At 44.3% G+C, this 22273-nt stretch overlaps 1 protein-coding gene across 1 annotated transcript in view; it reads left to right on the top strand.

Moving 5' to 3' along the window:
* The window catches only part of LOC103633315 (zinc-metallopeptidase, peroxisomal-like), a 32586-nt gene that overhangs the window by 1452 nt on the left and 8861 nt on the right, over positions 1-22273 (top strand). The window contains exons 3-21 of the mRNA NM_001347229.1: positions 181-248; positions 2595-2686; positions 2769-2842; positions 2924-2967; positions 3059-3110; positions 3564-3686; positions 3783-3895; positions 3984-4146; positions 5621-5713; positions 5797-5882; positions 15257-15343; positions 15990-16093; positions 16216-16318; positions 16398-16493; positions 16564-16753; positions 17197-17258; positions 18000-18104; positions 21434-21635; positions 21772-21980. Coding sequence (NP_001334158.1) covers positions 181-248; positions 2595-2686; positions 2769-2842; positions 2924-2967; positions 3059-3110; positions 3564-3686; positions 3783-3895; positions 3984-4146; positions 5621-5713; positions 5797-5882; positions 15257-15343; positions 15990-16093; positions 16216-16318; positions 16398-16493; positions 16564-16753; positions 17197-17258; positions 18000-18104; positions 21434-21635; positions 21772-21980 — 2066 coding nt within the window. The remainder of the gene's footprint in view (positions 1-180; positions 249-2594; positions 2687-2768; positions 2843-2923; positions 2968-3058; positions 3111-3563; positions 3687-3782; positions 3896-3983; positions 4147-5620; positions 5714-5796; positions 5883-15256; positions 15344-15989; positions 16094-16215; positions 16319-16397; positions 16494-16563; positions 16754-17196; positions 17259-17999; positions 18105-21433; positions 21636-21771; positions 21981-22273) is intronic.

Here is a 22273-nt window from a genome sequence, read left to right as displayed (position 1 = left end):
GTGGACTTGATTAATAATATATAAACAATATATCTAATTTGTATTTCTACATATATAGACACTTATTGTTCTGCTTTTATACTGCTTTAGTTACAGTTTTACTAACATATTGATGAAAATTGAATATTATGTGGGTTGTTCTTTTTCTCCCTATCCTTATGAATGTTTCCAATTTTACAGAGCATATGCTTTTCTATGCCAGTGAAAAATATCCAGAAGAAGACAGTTACTCAAAGTACATTGCAGAGGTATGCCTTATTTCGTCAGGTTGAGAATTTTCTTTGTCTTGTTTATATTTCTTACAAATAGATTCCTGTAAACAGCTGTAATTGTTTTATTGTAATTTGTTATTGGATTTAGCTGGTTGACAATGAAATCCTTCTTTCTTCTTTAGCTCCTGGATGCATTTCTTCAAGTTGTTAGTGGTGACTGACTTCTTTCTTAGAAGCTTTGCTGGCACAGTGGAACTTGTTTAGAACTTGACAAGTAGCAGCTTAATTCTAGAATAGCTAAACCATCATAAAACATTTAATTGTAGTGTTTTTGGTTTTCCTTGTTTTTAGACCTGATGAAAGCCTCGACCATTATTTGGTCTGGATAGACTAATACAATTGTAAAAAAAATCAGCTTTCTCTAACTCAAATAATGAGTTCATGGAAACTACTTGAACTTCTCTTTTCCCACAAAAGATAAAATTGAAAACAACAAACAATTGAAAATTGAAAGCTGGTGATAGCCAAAGGAATATTTTGCTTAATATATCCTAAATCCTGAACTAACAACAACCTGTCAACATTGTTAGACTGTTAGTGTGTATTGGGCCTAGAGCCCAGCCCAAGAGGCCCATTAGGGTTGTAGCCCTATCTCCAATCACTGTAATGTGTAGTATTTTTTCTTCCTCTATCATGGTATCCTGAGACAGGTTCTCCTTAGAGCCTTGTAGCTGCTGCCACCACCATGGCCGACGTGCCCCTCTTCTCCCCTGGCGTCGTGACGTCGTCTCTTCCTCCTCCTCTCCCTTTAGCCGGCGCGCTGTCCCCTTATGGGCATTCGTCGTTCACTGCCATCGCTGGCCTTCCCACTCTCACTAACGCTGCCCTGGCTCGACACATGCCGTTCGCATGGCTGCCGCTGGTGCGGGCGCGTGTCACTGCTGCCACAGGCGCGGGCACAGCTGGCCTAGCCGCGGCTGCTTCCCCAGCACCCTTGTACTTGATAATGTACTAACAAAAGTTAATGTTCAAAGTTTACTGTTCATGACTTCTCCAATCCTTATATATATATATATATGACTAAGGAGGGAGTACTATTTATCTTGTTCTATACTATCATGGTGCGCTTGCAGATTTCATACACTCAAAAGTAAAATACATGAGCAGTCCTTGAACTTGTCCTGGGTTTCATTTAGGTCCCTGAACACCCATAAGTTTATTTTTAGGTTCCTAAACTTGTCCTTGAGTGTCTTCTAGGGCCCAAGCTCTTTTTTTCTTCTCGAATACGTAGGAGAGCTGCATATCTTTGTATTAATAGGAGAAGAAAAAAAGGCACATGGCCAGAATCATACAAAAAGGAAAACCAACACACACACCCGCAAACACACACACACACACCCAAAAGATACTAGGCCTGCACACACTCCAGGCCACCAGCACACCGCAGACGCACACAAGCGGTGCAGAAGAAGAGAGATCCTCAAATCTAACCAGGATCAAACATGGCTCTTAAGTATTTAGCCCCTGCCAAGCGCCATAGATGGAGCTCATCCCTATATCCTCCTTCCAGAGAAGAAAAGCGAGGATGCTTCCCCTCAAAAACACACTTATTTCTATGCCTCCAAATGTTCCAGGCTCCAAGAATGATAATACTACTGAACCCCTTTCTCTTGTTTTTATGGACCCTGTGAGGAGCTTTCCTCCACCAGTCCACAAAACAAGTATCCCTTCTCTTAGGACTGATATTATTAAGACCAAAAGATGATAATATATCATGCCAATATAAGGGCCCAAGCTCTTAACATGCCATTGTTAGGTCGGACTTGTCTCGTGGTGTCATGAGTGTCATCTAGGTCACCTAACTTGCCATAGTATGTTGTCTAGGTCCAAATGGGCCCTGATCATCTCCATGCCCTGAGTTGTATGCCATGGAGGTTTGGTCCACACCTCATTATTGACTGCGGTGAGAACTCACTAGCAAAGCAGCCATCCGCCTAGGTGTTCGGCCTAGCCACCTTCACTACTGTGGATGTTGTGACCTTCGATGTGGATGATGATGAAGGCAGAAGTTTGGATGGGGATGCAGTGCCGCTTGGAGTGTGGAGAGAGGAAGAGGGAAAGAGATGTGTGAGCATGGAGGTGGACGGTAGAGGCTTACATGTGGGACCACCTTTGTTTGGACCTGGATGACACCATATGATAAGTTTGGAACCTGGCAATGATATTTTGAGGGACTCTAAAAATACCTTTTTAGAGTTCGGGGATCTGGTTGGTACCCTAGGACAAGTTTAGGGACTACCCATGCATTTTATTCTACACTAAATTTATGTCGCTATGTGTTGCTTATGGTAAAGTGCTTGGATAATGGGTGTTTTCTTGTAGCATGGTGGTTCAACGAATGCTTTCACATCTTCTGAACACACAAACTTCTATTTTGATGTGAACAGTGATAGCCTGCACGATGCTTTAGATAGGTACGTCCTGTTGCATTCTTTATTTTTTAACCTTATTTTCCTTGTGAGAAATTTCACTTATGCTTGTGCCATCTAATCTTAGGTTTGCCCAATTTTTTATCAAGCCATTGATGTCCCCAGATGCTACACTTAGGGAAATAAAAGCTGTTGACTCTGGTATGTGATATCTTTTTGTTTTTTCTGTTGCTGTTACTGGAATGACACTTTAATTTTCTAACTTCCATTTTTCATTTTTAGAAAATCAGAAAAACCTCTTGTCAGATCCTTGGCGAATGAGTCAGGTACTTGCATTTTCCAAGCTCATGTTAAATAATCAGACAAGTTAATTATAGAGATCTGATTTTATTTGTATCTGTTCTTTCTTGTTTTCAGCTTCAGAAGCATCTTTGTGCAGAGAATCATCCTTATCATAAGTTTAGCACTGGTTGTTTTCTGAACATTTTTTCCCTTTCCTTTCTGTTCTTACATTACATACGATTAATGACATTTAGAATACACTGCTCATTTCCTATCTAATTTTATATTTCTTTGAATGACATGACATCTCTTTATTTTAGCATTCATACTGGTTGTTTACAGAAACCTTTTATTTCAGTTTTTGATAGTGATAGAAATAAAATTGGACACAAGGCTTGAGCTTATTAAATTTCATTTTGACATGATATCTCTTTGCTTCAACAATAAATGATGTTTCAATGTAATAAAGAGTTCTTTTATGATATATGCTTCACTGCTTGCTTGAAATATTGGAAATCTTTAGAACTTATTTTCACTGCTTGCTTGAAATAATGGACAATTTCTTGGAACTGATTCTCACTGCTTGCTTGAAATATTGGACAATTCCTTAGAACTGATATTCAGAATTCTTATTGATTAGGAAATTGGAACACACTTGAAGTTAAAGCAAAGGAGAAAGGATTGGACACAAGGCTTGAGCTTATTAAATTTTATGATTCACACTACTCAGCTAACTTGATGCAACTCGTTGTGTATGGAAAAGGTTCTCCATCAAACTGTTCTGTATTTCCTTACAAGTTATATGCTGTTAAAACTTTTTTTTGGTTGTTTTGCTTCTCATATCTTTTGTATTTTGCAGATAGCCTTGATAACCTGCAGAACCTTGTTGAAAATAAGTTTTGCGATATTAGAGATGTTGGGAGGAAGCCATTTTCATTTCCTGGTCATCCATGTACACCTGAACATCTCCAGGTTTGCTATTTACAGGATATGAGTTTACAAAGGAGACTTGCAGCTACAGATGCTTGTGCACTTGTTTATGCAAGTTGTTCCCTTGCAGGTCCTTGTCAAAGCAGTTCCCATTAAACAAGGGCACACTTTGAGAATCTTATTTCCAATCACTCCCAATATCCGTTGTTACAAAGAAGGCCCTTGCAAGTACATTAGCCATCTGATTGGTCATGAAGGAGAAGGATCTCTTTTTTACGTACTTAAGAAGTTGGGTAAGTTATCATTCCGTGGCCTTCCTTGCAGTTTAGGAATCTTTACCGCATGCCAGAAGAGGGAAAGGACGTGTGTTTGCTGGGGCTTTTAGGTTGGGTTGTCTCCGGTGTGTGTTTGTTCTAAATCGCTTGTGTCTGAGTAGTGATTACTCCCTCTGTCCCAAAAAAAATTCGTTTTAGGGAAATAATGCATTCATACAATACTTGATGTATGCGTTTTATATATGCGTTTAGATTCATCAACATCCATTTGAATATAGACATAAAAATCAAGAGCTAAAACGACTACTATTTTGGGATGGAGGGAGTACTATATATCATATTTTTTTTCTCGAACGCGCAGGAGAACTGTGCATCCAGCATCTTATATAAAAGAGAGGAAAAAACCATACAAAAGAGGGTATCTTGCTAAGCAAGTACCCCAAGGATCCTACACACACCCGTAGGACATTACAAACCGGAACCAAGTCTTGACCCGACCTCGCTAAGAGCTGCAACTAAGCCTAGGCGCTTTAGCTCTTCAGCTCCTGCCATAGCCCAGCTAGTACATTCATCCAGGAACCTTCGAAGAATTCTAGATAATGAGGGGGACTCTTCATCAAACACTGTTCTGTTTCTCTGAATCCATAGACACCAAGCTCCCAGGATGATCAAGGAGTTAAGCCCTTTTTTCTTGCTCTTGGAAACCTTGATGCTCACCCTTCTCCACCATTCTGCAAAAGACTCCTCGTCAGCTGTAGGAGTGAGGTGTCCCAAGCCAAGAGCAGCAAGAATTTTGTGCCAAATATGCCGACTTGCTGAGCAAAGATGCAAGCAGAAAGAAGGTGCCGAATTGTCTCCTGGGCTTGATCACACGTGGGGCAAAACATCCCGGCGAGGCATCCCTCTTTTTTCCGGTTGGAAAAATGAGGGAATGCCTCACCCGGATGTTTATATATCATATTATCATGTTCATGTCACTCCCAGAGCTCTATTTTTGTTTTCTTTATTGTTATTGTATGTTACACTTATCTGCAGAGTGCATAGATGGACATGTTGGTTTATGTTTTTGTCTGTTTCATTCCTTTTTTTACATACAAACTTAGTAATTAAATAAATAGCCATGTAGCTCTTTGTATGACATGTCTTTTTTAAACCTTGTGCCGCTAATATTAGTTAGGAATCACTTAGAGCTGAAAGGAATTACCATGGTAGCTTAAGCCTTTACAGTAAATACTGAAGAAATTGCTTTCCATACATTTGAAGAAGACAAGTCATGAAGTCAAAGAGAAACAAACTTCACACGAATAAAGAAAAAGAACAACATTGTTTTGCCTCAGTTCTGTATAAATTTCTTTATTGCTGTTATGCCTTTTTCATGTATGAAACTTATTTGCTGACATTTTCATTCCTCTCCAAGAGAACTCTGTTCTTTATCCTCTTTATTTGGTCATCACGGATTCATGGTTGAATTCCAGTTCTGTTCTATATTCAGGATGGGCTATGAGTTTGGAAGCTGGTGAAGGGGATTGGAGTCATGATTTTTCATTCTTCTGCGTTGTTATTCAGCTCACAGATGTAGGCCAGGGTGAGTTGTACTTTCTGAGGGGCCATTTTGATATCAACTTTTTAAATGTAACTGAAGATCATAAACCTGATTACTGGTGATAGAACACATGGAGGATACTCTCGGACTATTGTTCAGATATATAAAGTTGCTGCAGAACTCTGGAACTCCTAAGTGGATATTTGATGAGGTAATTTGGTTTGGAATACATGTTTTTATTATAAAAATGAATAACATTGCACATTACCAAAATCAAATCATTTTTATTTTTTCATGAGCGATGAGTTGAAGCTTCGCGCATGCATGTCAGAGATCTTTTTAGTTTCTATGAGTATTTTACGGGCCTAAATAGCCGTGATGGGCTACATAGTTATTGGGCCCAAGTCATGCCCACTAAGCCCATTTGAACAATACCCGCAAGTACTGCAGCACGGGTGCTGTAGCACATACTGTAGTGCGTTGCAAATCCCATCTAGGTTTAGGATTAGGAAAAGTCTAGAAGCTAGGGTTACTTGTGAGTCAAGTTGTGTCGGGTCGAGTCCTCCCTATATTTTTTTTTGCCGAACATGCAGGAGGACTGCATATAATTTTATTAATAGAAGAAAAGAGTTTATACGCAAGCAAACACACCCATTCCTAGGAAAGGGGGAGACTTGTCCTTTGAGATGAAGCTTGAATAATTTAGGGGAACCATAATCCTCACTTCCTTACCCTTCTTCTAGCTGTTGCGGCCACATTGCTTCCCCTACGCTAGACGGCTGCAATATCTTGCGGCTGCCTCCCCCTTCGTGTCTCTAAGCCCCACCTGCTCTATGGCAGCCACCCTCCCTCATCTATACCCCATCTAATCCTCGCTAAACGCCCCCAGATCAAGGACTATTACACCTGATATCAAGAGACCGGATCGACCCTTTGGGCACGTCTCGATCTACTACAATGCTGAGCTTCAACAACATCTACTACAGATGGACGAGGAAATTGGACAAGAGTTCAACACAACACCAATGTCTCCCAACAATAGACCCGAACAAATCTAAGAACAATGCGCTCAAAACTCTAGCAATTAGTGCATTCTACATCCAAACTACCCCCAAATTTTGTTCTATGGATGCATTTAGGGTGTCATTAGATTCAAACGACTTCTACCACATCGTCAACAACGATTATGCATCGATCAACAAACCAATGTTGACGTTGACAACATATACAGTTATACACCAACACCATCTATAACAACACTCGAATCATTGGTGAAAAGAGCTGGACAATTTTTTTGCACGACACCAAAGTTTTATATTGACACTAGATCTAAATCCAGAGGCGCCAATCTCACTCGCAAGAGGACCACAACAATGACATCTATAGAATGTGACATCCAAATTAATCCCCAATTTTTTTTCCATAGATACATATAGGGGGTCTTTGGATGGAAAAGGCATCAACAATACAAATAACAATGGTAGCTGTCTAATCAACAACATACTGTTGGTGTCCACTGTTAGACTATGAGGGTTAGGTTAGGGTTTCCCTGTATTTACCTAATTACCCCTCTTGTAATGGGCTTGGCCCAGCTAACCCTTCTATATAATACACTCCCAACCCAGGTTTAGTGTTAGGGTTTCACATATTCCAACATGTTATCTGGCTAGGACCTTTTTTCCTCTCCCATAGTCGTCGCCCCAGGCCGTCGACCCTTCCTCTGCTCCGGCCGCCCTCGGTCTGATCAACAACATACCCTTGGTGTCCACTGTTAGACTACTATTTAGGGTTAGGTTACTATTTCAGTGTATTTACCTAATTACCCCTATTGTAATGGGCTTGACCCACCTAACTTTTCTATATAATATACTCCCAACCTAGGGTTAGGGTTTCACATATTCCAACATGGTATTTAGCTAGGTCCTTTTTTCCTCCCTCCCTACCACAGTCGCCACCCCCCTAGGCTGTCGGCCTGTCACGTCCCGATCTAGTCGGCAACGACGAAAAAGAATCCGAGGTAGAAGAGCATGAATCAACATGAGTGCATGACAAGCGAAGAAGAAGAGGAGGTATGGGGTATTTGGTTTTCAGTTATTTCTGTTCATGAATCTGTTACAAGGAGCATCCTCGCCTATTTATGCCCCTGTATCATCGGCCTAGCAATCCACACACACATACAAAGGCTTCTGTTGAGACGTGTGAAAGACTGGATGAATTTTGGCATCCTCAGGTAAATCCAACTTGTAAGCAGTTTGGCCAATTCGCTGAGGCACTTTGAAGGGCCCAAAGAACTTTAATGATAGCTTGGCACATGGTCGACTAACCACTGAAGGCTGAGCATAAGGCTATAATTTGAGAAGCACCAACTCACCAACCTGAAACTCACGAAATGTCTTGTGTCTATCAGCCTGTTGTTTCATCTTGTTTTGAACTTGGGCTAAATTGTCTTCATCATTGTCAAAAATGACTGTCTCTCTTGCAGTACATTGGAAGCCTCGGAGTGATCTACATGTAGTAGGGCTGGGAGAAGACCAGTGCTAGGATCCACCCCATACAAAGCCTTTCCTGATAAATGGAGGGAAACAACAGTAACTCTGAAATAACCAGGAATCGAATACAATGTAAAATAGGATTCACACTGATCCAACCACACTCTCACATCTGATCCATCGAAACAAGGAAAATCCATTTTCGGCAAACATGATCGTGAAACAGAAGAGTCATTCTTTGTCGCCATATTCAGAATAGAATCAATATTTGGTTGGGAATGGAAGGTCCAACAGAAGAGCCATTCAGAGGAGCCCCAATAGGAGGTGGCCTGGCCCCCATCAATCCATCTCTCGGCATGCGAACAGTGGCGGAAGGATGACCCATCATACCCGACTCTTTAGACTGTTTTTGCTGCATCTGCGCCAATGATTTCATCGAGATGTCGAATTTGGCCTGAATACAACCCATTGACTTGTCTTGTTCATCTTGCTTCTTCTCGATGCTGACCAACTTGTTGGTGACCTCATCTAGTCGAGTCATCCTTTTTGGATGTTCCTTGAGTGTTGTATCCGACAACTTGATGGTCCCGTCGAACTTCTCAGCCAGACATTGTTCCATCTCCGAGATGCCAGCCATCACCTGCCGTGGCGATGAACTGATGGTAAGAGCACGAACTCGTCGGAGAGGTACACAGGCACAAGAAAACTCCTTGTAGACAGGGAGGAACCACACGTGCCCAAACTGAATCCGATACCAACTTGTCACATCTTGACCTAGTCGGCGGCGACGAAGAATCCAAGGTAGAAGACTAGGAATCGACAGGACAAGGGAAGAAGAGGAGGTATGGGCTATTTGGTTTGAAGTTATTTCTGTTCATGAATCTGTTACAAGGTGCATCCTCGCCTATTTATGGAATCCCAACATTCAAACTGGAAGGCACCAACCCTTTACTCTTCAGCTATTTGATGATATGTAGTCATCGTAGTGACACGACCCTTCCTGCTTTGCTCCGACCGCCCCAGCGGCCGGCGTTGTTGGCCCACCTCTTTCCTCGCTTTCGGCTCGCGCCTTGCCCACCGCGGCCCCATGCTAGCCTCGGTGGCTCGGTCTGTGCCCGATGTCGTCGCTGGTTTGCGTCTCCTCGCGCCTGGATGCGTGGCCTGCCCGCGCCCTCCTAGTCACCCATCCAGCCGTTGCCGCCGCTTCCATTGCTCCTTCCCCTCCAACCATGGGGCACTACCCCTCCCATGGCCGGCAACCGAATGCCCCTCGACTTCCCTCCTGACGACGGCCACTTTCTCTTCCCCCTGTTCTAGCCCGTAGCTCCCTCCCCCTGCATCAACCCGTTGCCGCCGAATCCAGTCGCCCACGCTCTGTCTTCTGTGTCGCCGGCACCACCTAGCTCGTCGTCCAGGCACCGTCCAGCACATTGTGCCCTTCTCCGACAGTGCGAAACCTGCTCCCACCCTCACCTGCAGCGCGCAACACGCTTGTCCTCCTCTGCTCTGGCCTCGACGCCTTCCCATCCATGTCTGCACCATTCTGTGTCGCCATTGACTTCCCTCCCGGAACGGCCTGCCCCGTGACGTCACCCAACGTGTCTGCCGTCACCCTCTCCTTCCTCGGCGCGGCCGCGTCTTCCGCCTGCACCCTCTTCCTCGGTGACACCTCTTTCCCTGGCGGCGCGACCCTCTCGGTCGGTGCAACCCTTCGTGCACCTGCTCCCTCGATGCCCCTCCTTCGCTCCGTCGCGGCTCACGTGCCTCCTTACCGTGTGCACGTCTCCCTTCACGACGACTAGCTTTTTCGGCGCACACTACCACCCATATTTGCCGTCAGCATACTCGCCGCTCCCGACCCCAGCCCCCATCCGGTGGCTCTTTAGGGGTACCTCCCTTGGCTTTCTTCTCGCACCCCATGTCTTCGCCAACCCCTCCTCCCATCAACTGGGTTGCCAACTCCGGTGCCTCGTTCCACACCACTCTCGACCCCAAAGCTGTCGCTTTACTCCATCCCCATAGCCCCACCTTCCCTTACTCCATTGTCAGTATTGGGTCGACTCTGCCTGTCACCTCAGTAGGTACACGGTCCTTCTTGGTCCTTTGTACCTCAACAACATCTTTGTTGCCTCCAACATCATCTAGAACCTTCTATCGTTTTGTTGCTTCACCACCGCTGCTCTATGGAGTTTGATCCCTAGGGGCTCACCATACGGGATCTTACCACTCGGGCTGTGGTTGCTCATTACGACAACTTCAACCCCCTATACCCCATTCGCTTCCCCGCCCCACATCCTCCACCCATGTTGTCCAACCCTACGTCCTCCTGCCCCTGCCTCCATTTGGCACCGTTATCTTGGCCACTCCAGCCATGACGTCCTCTCTCGACTCTCGGCCACCTTGGCCATTCCTTGCCCTCGCAGCTGTGAAGCATCTAGGTCCCTAAGTGATGTTTTGGTAATTAATGACAACCGTATGTGGACTAACAAATTCTTGGAGAAATAAGAATGCGGGTTGGATCACAGAGAGATGAGCTTTATTGAAAGTCTTGAAGACTTAAACATTGGTTGTGGAATGGATGAAAGCAAATGTATTATGCAGGATTTTACTTTTGCTGGTCACAAGGTGTTTAGAGAATTTACCAGATTAGTAGCTAGATAGCCGTACTATTATGAGGGGTCAATAATAATTCTTTGTGTGAAACTTAGTGCCTCATACAATATTTAGATGTTGCATTTGCATGAGGACTAACAACGCTTTCGTATTCGAGGGTTAAAATCTTTTCATAAGCGTGTTTTGGGAAGTGCACTAAGTGTTGGTGGTGCAGACCGTTTGGGCCAGGGGATCGGTCCGTTCGTGATCCACTCACAGGCATGGCGGACCGACGTGCCAGAACTCCGGCGAGCTCTAATTCGTTGCAGAGAAGTGGAATCGAGTCAAACAGAGTGCGGGGTCTGGAGCTCTGTGCGGTTCGGCACGGCGGGAGCTCTGTGCGGTTCGACACGGCGGGCGCACGTCACCGATGAGCTCGGGCGGCAGCAGTCGTGCGCGAGGTGGGCCGCAGGCGAGAGAAATGAGGCAGGGGAGAGAGAGAGCAGGTGTGCGCGAGGCTCAAAAGAGCTGGGGGAGGGTTGTGGGGCGCGACGTGGGCTGGCTCTCTCGACGGGCATGCGCGCCGAGCGAGCGGCGATTGCGGGGAGGGGAAGACAGGGCTCGCAGGCAAGGTCGGGGTGACAACGGCTATGCGCGTGGGGCCCGCAGGGTTGAGAGCGAGGGAGCGGCGTGCGGCTGAGAGAGTTGGCGCCGACAGGCTAGTCCCACCTGGCAGCGAGAGCGAGGGAGCAGGCGCGCGAGCTGCGGGGAGCTGGGCCGAATGGCCGAGTCAGGGTGAGTTGCGTGCTGCTTTGGGTTTTCTTTTTATTCTGAATTTCTAATCTCCTTTTCCTTTTATTTTCTCTTTTGAATTCAAATCCAACCAAGGCACAAATCAAATTTGAACATTTCAAGCATATGCATCAAACAAAGATCAAAGTTTAAGTTCAACATGATCAGGGTTTAGGGGCGCGCGGGGGGGGACCTATATGGGGGAGCTGACTGGTGGGGGGGGGTAGGCGCTGGGGGTAGGGAAGGGGAGGCCGACGACTGGGCGGGAGGTGAAGAGGAAAAAAGAAAGAAGACTAGCTTTATACCATGTGGGAAACTCTAACCCTAACAAGGTGTTGGGTGATGTATTAATAGACTGTGTAAGATGGGCCAAGCCCATTATAAGGGTGAGATGGTAAATACATGGGGTAAACCCAAACCCTAAACAGGTACTCTAACACCTATGACAACTAATAGAGCTCTAGGCCAAAATTTGGAGCTAAACTAGGGAATATAAGAGGCTAAAAAACTAGTTCTACCCATACATCACCAATCCTTAGTTCCTTACTACCCTCGTGGCGATCATGCTTCACAACGAGAACCAGATGCTTCCACCTCATCCTCAACCATGCAAGGTAATCCACCGAATCTACCTCCGCCACCACAACAACTAACTCCGACCTACAACAACCAACGATCCCCTTACCGCAATTGGACATCCTTAGGTTGGCCAACATATGGACTCGAGCTCAATAAGTTCTTTTTATAGTACTACTCAACTCCAATAGCGAGAGAAGAAACCATAGGTGCCACCTCTTCGACGTGCTACTGCACCAAATCTATGTCAACAATGGATGCCACAACACTACCACCTACAATAAGCGTCATGTGCATTGATTGTTTGCTGTCCCTCTACCAGCACCACAAATCGTGGATTGTACAATTGATGGCCACACAAAACATACACAAGTGACAACCACAACAATCCCAACAGTCACACAACAACCTCTACACCTAGCATCAATCATCAACACCACTGCCATTATAGGCACAACTTCAAATTCCTTCTACAACTAATAACACCAACTTTGATGTATGCTATCCTCCACACCCCGACATTAGCAACTCCAACAAACAAGGTGCCTCAATACGCTCCCGGACATAAGGGTTACACCAAGGTTTTAAAGTCAGCTAGTCGACTCTAGTCGCCTAAGCACCGATAAGGTGACTAGTCGTCGATTAGCTCGATTAGTCGAGCCTAGTCGACTCCCTAGTCGTCCATCTATAACAAGACCATATATATATAACAACATACTAGATTGCAAAAGGACAGAAGACTAGAGGAGGGATTACCAGAAGTGCTCATCTCTGTTTGAGCCTTTGAGGTCTGAACAGAGCAGGAGGGAGTGGAGGATGGTCTGAGCTCTGAACAGAGCAGAAGGAAGCCTAGAGCAGAGGTTGCCGCGCCCTGGATGCTGGAGCAGGGACAGGTCACAGGTCGAAGCAGAGATGAGGGCGACGGGCCGACGATAGATGAGGGCGGCAGCGCTCAGCAGTCAGCAGTCCAGCTCCAACAAGTAGATGAGGGCGGCGGCGCTCAGCAGTCCAGCTCCAGCAAGCAGATGAGGGCGGCGACGCTCAGAGCAGTCCAGCAAGCAAATGAAGGCGGCGACACTCAGCTCCAGCTAGGGCAAAAGACTGTATAAGGGGCTAAGGGCAGCGGCACTCAGTTTCAGTTCCCATGATGGGCCGACCCAAATGGAAAAGAGCAGATACCTGCTTCATCTGCTGGAGCCCAAAACAGAGAACCTAGTCGGACACAACCCTAATCGGATGACTAATCGCCGACTAATCGCGATTAGTCGGACGACTAGGTTTCTAGTCGCCCTAATCGCGTCGGTAGCCCTAATCACCCTTACAGCAGCGATAAGTCTGACTAATCGCGATTAGTCGGACGACTTTAAAACCATGGGTTACACCATCATCTTCATCAGAAGTAGTAACCAAGCCTTAGTAGCATCGCCGAGACGCTGCCTTCAACACCAACATGGCCTACAACATCCGTGCCACTGTTAGAATGGACGCACTAACCAGTTCAAGCCAAAAGCTTAAGTTGATGGGAGAAGGTAGCCAATCCACTTATACACTTCAACACCCCCACTCACGTGCAGCCAGAGAGAAAGGCGCAAACGTGGAAATAAAATGGGTGGAGGCACAAATAAAGCCTCTGCCAGGATTCGAACTCGAGACCTCTGGCTTTGATACCATGTTAGAATGGACGCACTAACCAGTTCAACCCAAAAGCTTAAGCTGATGGGAGAAGGTAGCCAATCCATTTATACACTTCAACAGCCACTACCAGCTACAACGCTGTTACTCCGCTACAACTAAGAGGCAACACCATCAACAACATCCGTGGCATCAACACCATCTACTACAACATCGTCATCACCACCCTAGTGTTGCAGACGTGATAAAGTACCAAACACCAGCTAGTCCATTGGGCTACCTCAAGCGACCACCATGGCCACCACCACGACTACACAACCGGCAACATCAAGCATGCTTCAACACTTCAAAAATAACAGATGACCGCTACAACATCATCTCCAACCGTGACAGATACCAGCACAAGGATGTGCTGTCTCGGGAAGCAGGGAGAAGTGTCACGTATCCAAACCCGACACCTATCGTCATGGTGCCACTTCAGCAACAACATGCGCCACCACCAGGAGGAGCTTCTTCTTCGAATGACGTCCATGACTGGGCAAGGACACAATGCAAGGGCATGCTGTGAAGAAAAGGGGGGGAATGATGTCATGGGCATTGTGACGGGCTACGGAGGTATTGGGCCCAAGTCGGGTCATATGGTCCTAGCGTGAACAGTACCTGCGGGTACTGTAGCGCGTTACAGTGCCCATCTAGGTTTAGGATTTGGAAGAGTCCAGAAGTTATAGTTACTTGTGTGTCAAGTTGAGTTGGGTCGTGTCCTCCCTATAGATATAAATATATGGGGAGATGTATTCTTTGAGATGGAGCAACAATAACCCTAATCCTCTCTCCCTCCCTCTTCTCCCAGCCGCCATGGCTACACCGCCTTCCCTTATGCCAGACAGCTGTGGCATGCTGGTGCTGCTGCTGCCCCTTCCCTCCCTCTAGGCACGGCCTGCCCTAGGGCAGCCACCGTTACTCTATTCCCCATATAACCCCCTCTAAACGCCTCCTAGATCAAGGACTGTTACAAATATTTTAGTATATTTTGGAATTTAGTCAATCATGCCACTTACCCTTTTATCAGTAATACCAGCCTAACACTATAATATGAACAAAAGTCTCCACTGATTTTTTTTCATGAGATATAGTTCCATGTTATGATTCATTGATTTGTTCAACCGTTGTTGTTGTGTAGTAGCTAGTTGTCTGATATATTCTACTGCAGTTAGCTGAACCTACAAGACAGATCTGATTTTGGAGTATACTTGCAATGTAATGCATGTTCCTTCATCACCCAATTAAACATGGATCTTGTCTTGAAACAGTAATTTATGTTTGTATCATCCGCGCATGCATAACTATTTATATGCTTCACTGACTGGCGAAATAAAACGATCAAGTAATACAAATGCATTGTTCAACAACAATGTACAGATGTTGATCTCTCTCTCTCTCTCTGCTTCAGATTGTTGACATGTATTTTTTCGTATACTAATACAATTTTGGTTGGACTTTGAAGCTTCAAGCTATCTGTGAGACAGGATTCCACTACCGAGACAAGAGCCCCCCTATCAATTATGTTGTAAATATTTCTTCTAACATGCAGGTACTTCGGTTATGCTTATCTTAAATTTATTTTCACAACTGTTGCCCTTCTGTATACTGGATTTATTTGCACATGCTTGTTGTAAACTAAAAATTGGTGACATCTGATGCACTTTAGTGCAATTCACATGTATTTAAATGGAAACTAAAAACTGGTAACATCTGATTCTGATGCACTTTAATGCAATTCACATATATTTAAATGATATCTTGACTTTTGCAACCTGAACCTTTTGTCTCTGTGAATTGCTTCTATACAGTGAGTAAAACTTATTATTGAATGAAAGAAAAGCAATATATCATCATTTTTTAATTTGCATGCCATTGAAGGACCAAAATAATATGTAGAAACATCCTACTTTGGTTTCCACAGAACACATTTCACAATTTCCATGATTGTGGTAGTCATGTCTAGGCACATAGCAATCTGAGTGTGGTAAATGTTGATCTATATGTATTATGTAGGCAAATTCACACAAAATTATACAAATGTTGTACAATGTCATTTTTATACATTATATCGGGATATGGTAGTTCCCTTGATTAATATAGTGTAAGGCTGTAAGCTACCCCAAATGCTTATTTTCTTTTTATAATAACGGTAAACTATGGCACCCATTAATGGACCCTTTTTGTTATCACCACAGATTTTTCCACCAAAAGATTGGTTGATTGCGTCATCTGTGCCATCAAAGTTTTCACCAGATGCTATTCAGAATGTTTTAAATGAACTGACTCCTGAGACTGTAAGGTAATTCTCAAGGCACTACGTGAGCATACAAATTACAAATGGAGAAATTTATTTTCTGTCTTGCAATTTTTGTTTTGCTCCCTCTGTTTTAATCTCCCTTTGCTCTCCATATTTCCTATCAGAATATTCTGGGAATCGAAAAAGTTTGAAGGGAAAACAAAATTAGCAGAGCCATGGTATGGTACATCATATTCTGTCGAAGTTGTCCCTCCATCAATCATACAGGTACATTTTTGGACATCATTACTTTCTGTGTTGAAGCTAGAAAAGTACCTGTGTCTTGTATACGGCAATTATTTTGCAGAAATGGGTAGGGAAAGCCCCTGAGGAAGATCTACACCTGCCAAAGCGTAACATCTTCATTCCAAGTGATCTTTCACTGAGAAGTGTAGAGGAAAAGGTAATATTTTGAATGGCTTGCCTGCTTAACTTCATCTTGTCTGCTTATGCTCTATCTCTGTTACATCCAGGTAAGTTTTCCTGCCATGCTGAGGAAGACACAATTTTCGAGACTCTGGTACAAGCCCGATACAATGTTTTTCACACCCAAGGCTTATATCAAGATGGATTTTCACTGTCCACTATCTCAAAGCTCACCTGAGTCGGCAGTTCTTACTGATGTATTCACAAGGTTGCTTATGGATTATTTGAATGATTATGGTATGTATGACTCCCTTAGATATTTGTTGTTATGGTTCTTCCAAGTTCCAACACAGGCTGATCAATTTGTTTAGTGCATTCTTTCACTTGTTTGTCATATAATTTCTCATGGGTATATTAATGGATACAACATGTATTAGATACTAGAAATGGAAACTGTGAAAAAATTCTTATTGGAACATATTTAGCAATAATTCATATACATATACACCAGTTAATACAACGAGTTAAAGAAATAAAAAGGTAACATAAAATACCAATATGGGATGTCCGTGAAATGTGTTTTACAAATGTTATTCTCTGGTGTTGGCTTTCTGAGATACATGTTTTTTCATGAGTCAGGCATTGTATCATGGAAGGTTGTACTGTTTTTTTTAAGTTAACTTGTTTCAGACTTGCACTCTTATCTTTTGTAATGACACCAATTTTCTTTTTGCTTTCAGCTTATGACGCCCAAGTTGCTGGCCTCTATTATGTTGTTAAGCCAAATGACACTGGTTTTCAGGTTGGTTGTTCAAGTAATTCACACACATATATTAGTCTATAATTTGTTTATTTTTTGTATTTTTTTACTGGTGTAAAAACATAGTACTTGGACCGATATAATACCTCATATCTTACTCGATGCATGCTCACTTTTACAGTATGAAGTTTTACTGTTTCTTTGCTGTCTGGTGCTTTTACAATTTACAAAACACATTTTAGTCGGTTGTAAGTTCTGATGCCCCTTGCAACGCTCATGTGCTCACATAGACTGCATGGTACCAGAGTGCCTGCCTGATGTTCCTTGATGACGGATGTATTTTTCTACTTATTATTTATTGGGTTACTACCTACTCTCTCCATTCCAAATTATAAGACATTTTGGCTTTTCTAGATACATAGTTTTTGCCATACACTTAGATATACACTATGTCTAGATACATAATCAAATCAATGTATCTAGAAAAGTAAAAACACCTTATAATTTTGAATTGAGGGAATATATTTAATATACAAAATGAGGAAGGGCGGGCCTAGTGCAGCGGTAGAGCCTACCGTCTGTAACCGGAAGGTCCCGGGTTCGAGCCCCAGCCTCTGCATATTATGCGGGTAAGGCTTGGCGCTTAAAGATACCCTTTCCCAGACCCCGCACAGTGCGGGAAGCCTACGACACTGGGTAACATGATACAAAATGAATTTCTTGTTTTCGTTTTGGAAACTTAAGGCTGTCCCTTTACCATTCGATGTTTGTACTATCTTGTAGGTAACTATGGTTGGCTTCAATGACAAAATGAGAACCCTTTTGGAGACTGTTATTGGAAAAATTGCAGAATTTGAAGTTAAGGCTGACCGTTTTTCTGTGATAAAGGTAATCGACAATAGTTCCCCGCAAAATTGCATGTTGTTTGGTTGTTCTTGTGTGAGTTGTATGTCTGGAACTTTTAGGAGCCCTTAAGAGTTGGGACTGGGTTCACATTAAAATACCCCATATTTTTTGAACGAAGTGTCAGGAGCCCTGTTTTTCAATTATGTAAGAAAAGAGTATATGTACAAGATTGCGGACCAAAGCCGAGCTAAGGTTCCTGAGCCTGGCTTTAGACAGGTGCTAGGTAAGAGCCAACCCTCCTCGGCTCCTCCCACAGAGAGAGCCCGATTTACACATATTTTGGAACCCCGCTTAAATTTCTAGACACTCTTCAGTTCTCTCTGCCACCTGTTCTGCGGCTAGGCTCTTGTTTTCAAAGATTCTCTGGTTAAGCTCCTTCCATAAGTTCCACATGATGTAGATGACCATGCCATTGAAGTCCCTCTTATGATTTTTGTGTATCAGTTTGGCTTCAAACCGGTTGCTGATGCTATCGAAGTTTGCTGGGGGTGTGTTGTGAGGTATCGAAAGTCGCTCTTTGGTCCTAGGTTGTAACCTGTGTCCAAACCAACTGGGCGAAAGGGCAGTGAAGGCATAAGTGAAGTCCCGTTTCTGGAGCGCCAGTGCAAAGGGTGCAGGAAGTTTGGTGGGGCCATCCACCGATCGCTAGGTCAGTGTTATTAGATTGGACGAGTGATCATGATTAATCGTGATTAGTTGTCCTAACCGTAAACTGGGACTGGATAAGGCTTTCGATTTGATCAGACCTATTAAAAAACTAGTCATCCGACTAATTGGCGACTAATCACGATCCATCATCCGACAAGTAGTCTGGACGACTAGTTGGGCCCCAAGGAAATATTTTGTCACAAAGAATTTGACCCGATTTAGCTGGCCTTTAGGTTTTGGTATATATACCATATACATTGTGGAAAAAGGGGGGGGGGGGGGGGGGAGGAGCAGTGGCTGGTGCTTTATGAGAGCGCACGCATTGCCTTCTCCACACTCCACCCTCCAACCTCCACAGGCTCCGAGAGCCTCCTCCCGTGGCCTGCAGCGCGCCTCTCTTCCACCGCTGGGTCCTTCTCTCCCTTGCTGGTGTTTCCCGCCTCTTCTCAACCAGCTCCTCCCACTTTCGCTCATCCCACCGGTGCCTGGAGCCTGGTCCTGGAGTCCAGCAGCAGTGCAACTGCAAATCAGCGACTCTCCTTGAAGCTGCAGCATGTCATGGTGAATAAGGTTTGGATGGGGGTGGTGTAATGCAGTTCATGGTGAAGCTGAAGGTGCTGCTGCTGCTGAACCAAGTTCTGTGACAAAGACATAGTCTGCTGCTGTTGGCTGCTGGCGAGGTGACGACATCATTCGATGGTGATGGGGCCTCTATCTTTGTTGTCGCCTGTCCTCAGTTTCGATCTCTTGTGCTCCCTTTGGGGGGGGGATGATAGGTTGCGGAAAAGACGAGAGCTGTACCTATCTTCCTTGCGTGAGTGTCCGCGGTGTTCATCGTTGTCGTGGCCACTTCTATCGTGGTGGCAGTGAGAATATTAGATGTACTATGTGCGTCTATTGTATTGTATGAGTGGCTGACTTTGTGTTGGGCCTAGGCCCATCTAATATTACTATTAATACATCACCCAACCTGTTTCAGGGTTAGGGTTTCTGCTTCTATCAGAGAGGCCCATGGCGGTATCATACTGTGCTCTCACTATCCATGACGCCTAAGCGCCACTCGACCTCCCTCGGTACCGTGCACCCATCCCTGCCCATCGGTCCCTCCATTAGGTCGAGGTGCACAATGGTCCTGAAGGTGAGGCCTCTTCCCGCAGGGAGTGGTACTCCACTGTGGACAACCATGGAGTTGCAGCTGCTGGTAAGGCTATCTCTAGTAGCCTTCCTATCCCACTCCCTATTTCAAACTCCACTCTATAAACAGTGCACTCTATAGTGCAAAACAATGTTCTTTACAGTTATATGCACGCTTTGCTGAGCATGGCCTAAGCGTAAGCCAAGTTACCTTGGTCGTACTCGAAGGGTTCGAGGTCCATGCCCAAAGGTTGAGGGTCCTGGTGTCCCCCGCTGCAGAGACTGTTCCTCGACGTAGTTCATGTCACAGGACGTCGCTACTGTGCGCTTGGCGATGCTCTCCTTCCAGGCGTGGAGTCGGATCCCTTCGAGACAGATGCACACATGATACTTGAGCTCGTCAAGGTCACGGTTTAGTGGCAACTGCCACCGCCTAACGTGGAAGTGGCGGCCATGGAAAGAGAAGTCTCTGCGTGCCATTGCCATGTCTCGGTGGTGCTGATGCTTGAACGTGATGAAAAATCCTCAGGGAAGTGCTTGGTCACCGTGATGTTGTCAGGGTGCATGCCTAACTGAGCGTTGAATGTAGCTTTGACGGCGTTGATGTCCACCTTTGGCCTGTCACGGCTCAGTCACGGCTCAGGCACGCTACCACAACATGGGTGGAGAACCACTCCAGGTCGCGGCAAGTGGTGGCTATGGTGGAAGTCTCATCTGGTCGTGCCATGGTTGTCTGCACGAGGGGAGGGAAGTTGTTGCCATCTAGATCCGGCGGCGGCACCGCGGCAGGGCTGAAACTCTAATTTAACTGTCAGAATCCCCCCCTTCTCTCTCTTGTACAACAAAGAGCCTTCTCAACGTCTCATTTGAATTCGCTAAACATGGTAAGGATAAAAAATTCTTTCATGTTGTTATTTTAATGGAGAAGTTAATAGAATTAGTGACTGGGACTGTTTACACATGCCATACAAAGGAAAGGATTTAACACCCTGGTTTCACTTGTGGCTTGGATGTTGTGGAACATCGAAATGCATGTGTCTATGATAAGGCTCCACCATGCATTGCGAAGATCATCCAGGAAATCGAGATGAGGCTTCTCTTTGGTGTATGGCTGGAGCAGCAGGGCTACGTGGTCTTTGGCCATAAATGTTTTGTATCGTGGTAAAGGTCGTCTATTGTTTTGTTTTCTACATGAGTACTTTTAGGTTTCTTTGTTTTCGGCCTCCATAAGGGGTGTGTCCTAAGCTTTTTTACCACCCTGTTTTAGTATGTTTCTATGTAAAGCAATTTATCTGAATATCTATGGGTAATCAACATGCCATACATTTGTTGCTTGTTATTTGAATTGGGACTTCTATTATCTAATAATCAAGTTGATAGTATCTGTTACCCAAGGTGTTCTAGAATATCAAAAGGTGCTTCTGGTCATGCCTTCTTTATTACTGTACTTGTTTACAGGTGATGCAATTGTGAGCCGAGACTCTTCTATGCACTTGTATGAACTAAAGACGTTTTCTTTTTGTCATCAGGAAGCTATGACAAAGGAGTATGAGAATTTCAAGTTTCGGCAGCCATACCAACAAGTCCTATATTATTGTTCGCTAATACTGGAGGACCAAACATGGCCATGGGATGAGGAATTTTCTGCACTTTCTCACCTTGAAGCTAGTGATCTGGGAATTTTTTTGCCCCATTTGCTATCAAAAACCTTCATCGAGTGTTATTTTGCAGGTTTATCTATTTAGTTGACTGGAATATTTGATACATCCTCAAAAGAATTTGATTTAATACCCTTGTTTCATATTTTCTGTCTTGACTGACGATACTCTTCATTCTTACCCTTCTTAACTGCATATATCATTTTCAGGTAATATTGAACCCAATGAAGCAAACAATATCGTTCAACATGTTGAAGATGTCTTATTCAATGCACCAATTAGTGCTTGCAAGCCACTATCCCCATCGCAGCATCTTGCCAAGAGGATTGTAAAGCTTGAGAAGGGTTTGAGATACTATTATCCAGCAATGTGCTCAAATCACCAAGATGAAAATTCTGCTCTTCTGCACTATATTCAGGCATGCTTTCTATACTTTTCTTCTTGAATGATTGTTTTCAGTGAGAAGTACCTCTTAAGTAATACCAATTGATTCTAAAAATGTGCTATTGAAAGATTCATATGTTTAATCTGCATATAGTAGTAAATTTAGGTGATTAACCTAATGGATATCATAGTGCTACACCATGTTAACTGTGCGACATAGTTGACGCTCACGTAGTCCTGTTCTGTAATTTTATGCATGCTCGTATCAATTCCATTGTACCATGCCTGGATCAATTACATTGTGCCAGGACTCTGGATTTGTTACCT

Source organism: Zea mays, chromosome 7, assembly GCF_902167145.1.
Source record: "Zea mays cultivar B73 chromosome 7, Zm-B73-REFERENCE-NAM-5.0, whole genome shotgun sequence".
Taxonomy (NCBI): domain Eukaryota; kingdom Viridiplantae; phylum Streptophyta; class Magnoliopsida; order Poales; family Poaceae; genus Zea; species Zea mays.
This window is presented reverse-complemented; position numbering and strand designations above follow the sequence as displayed.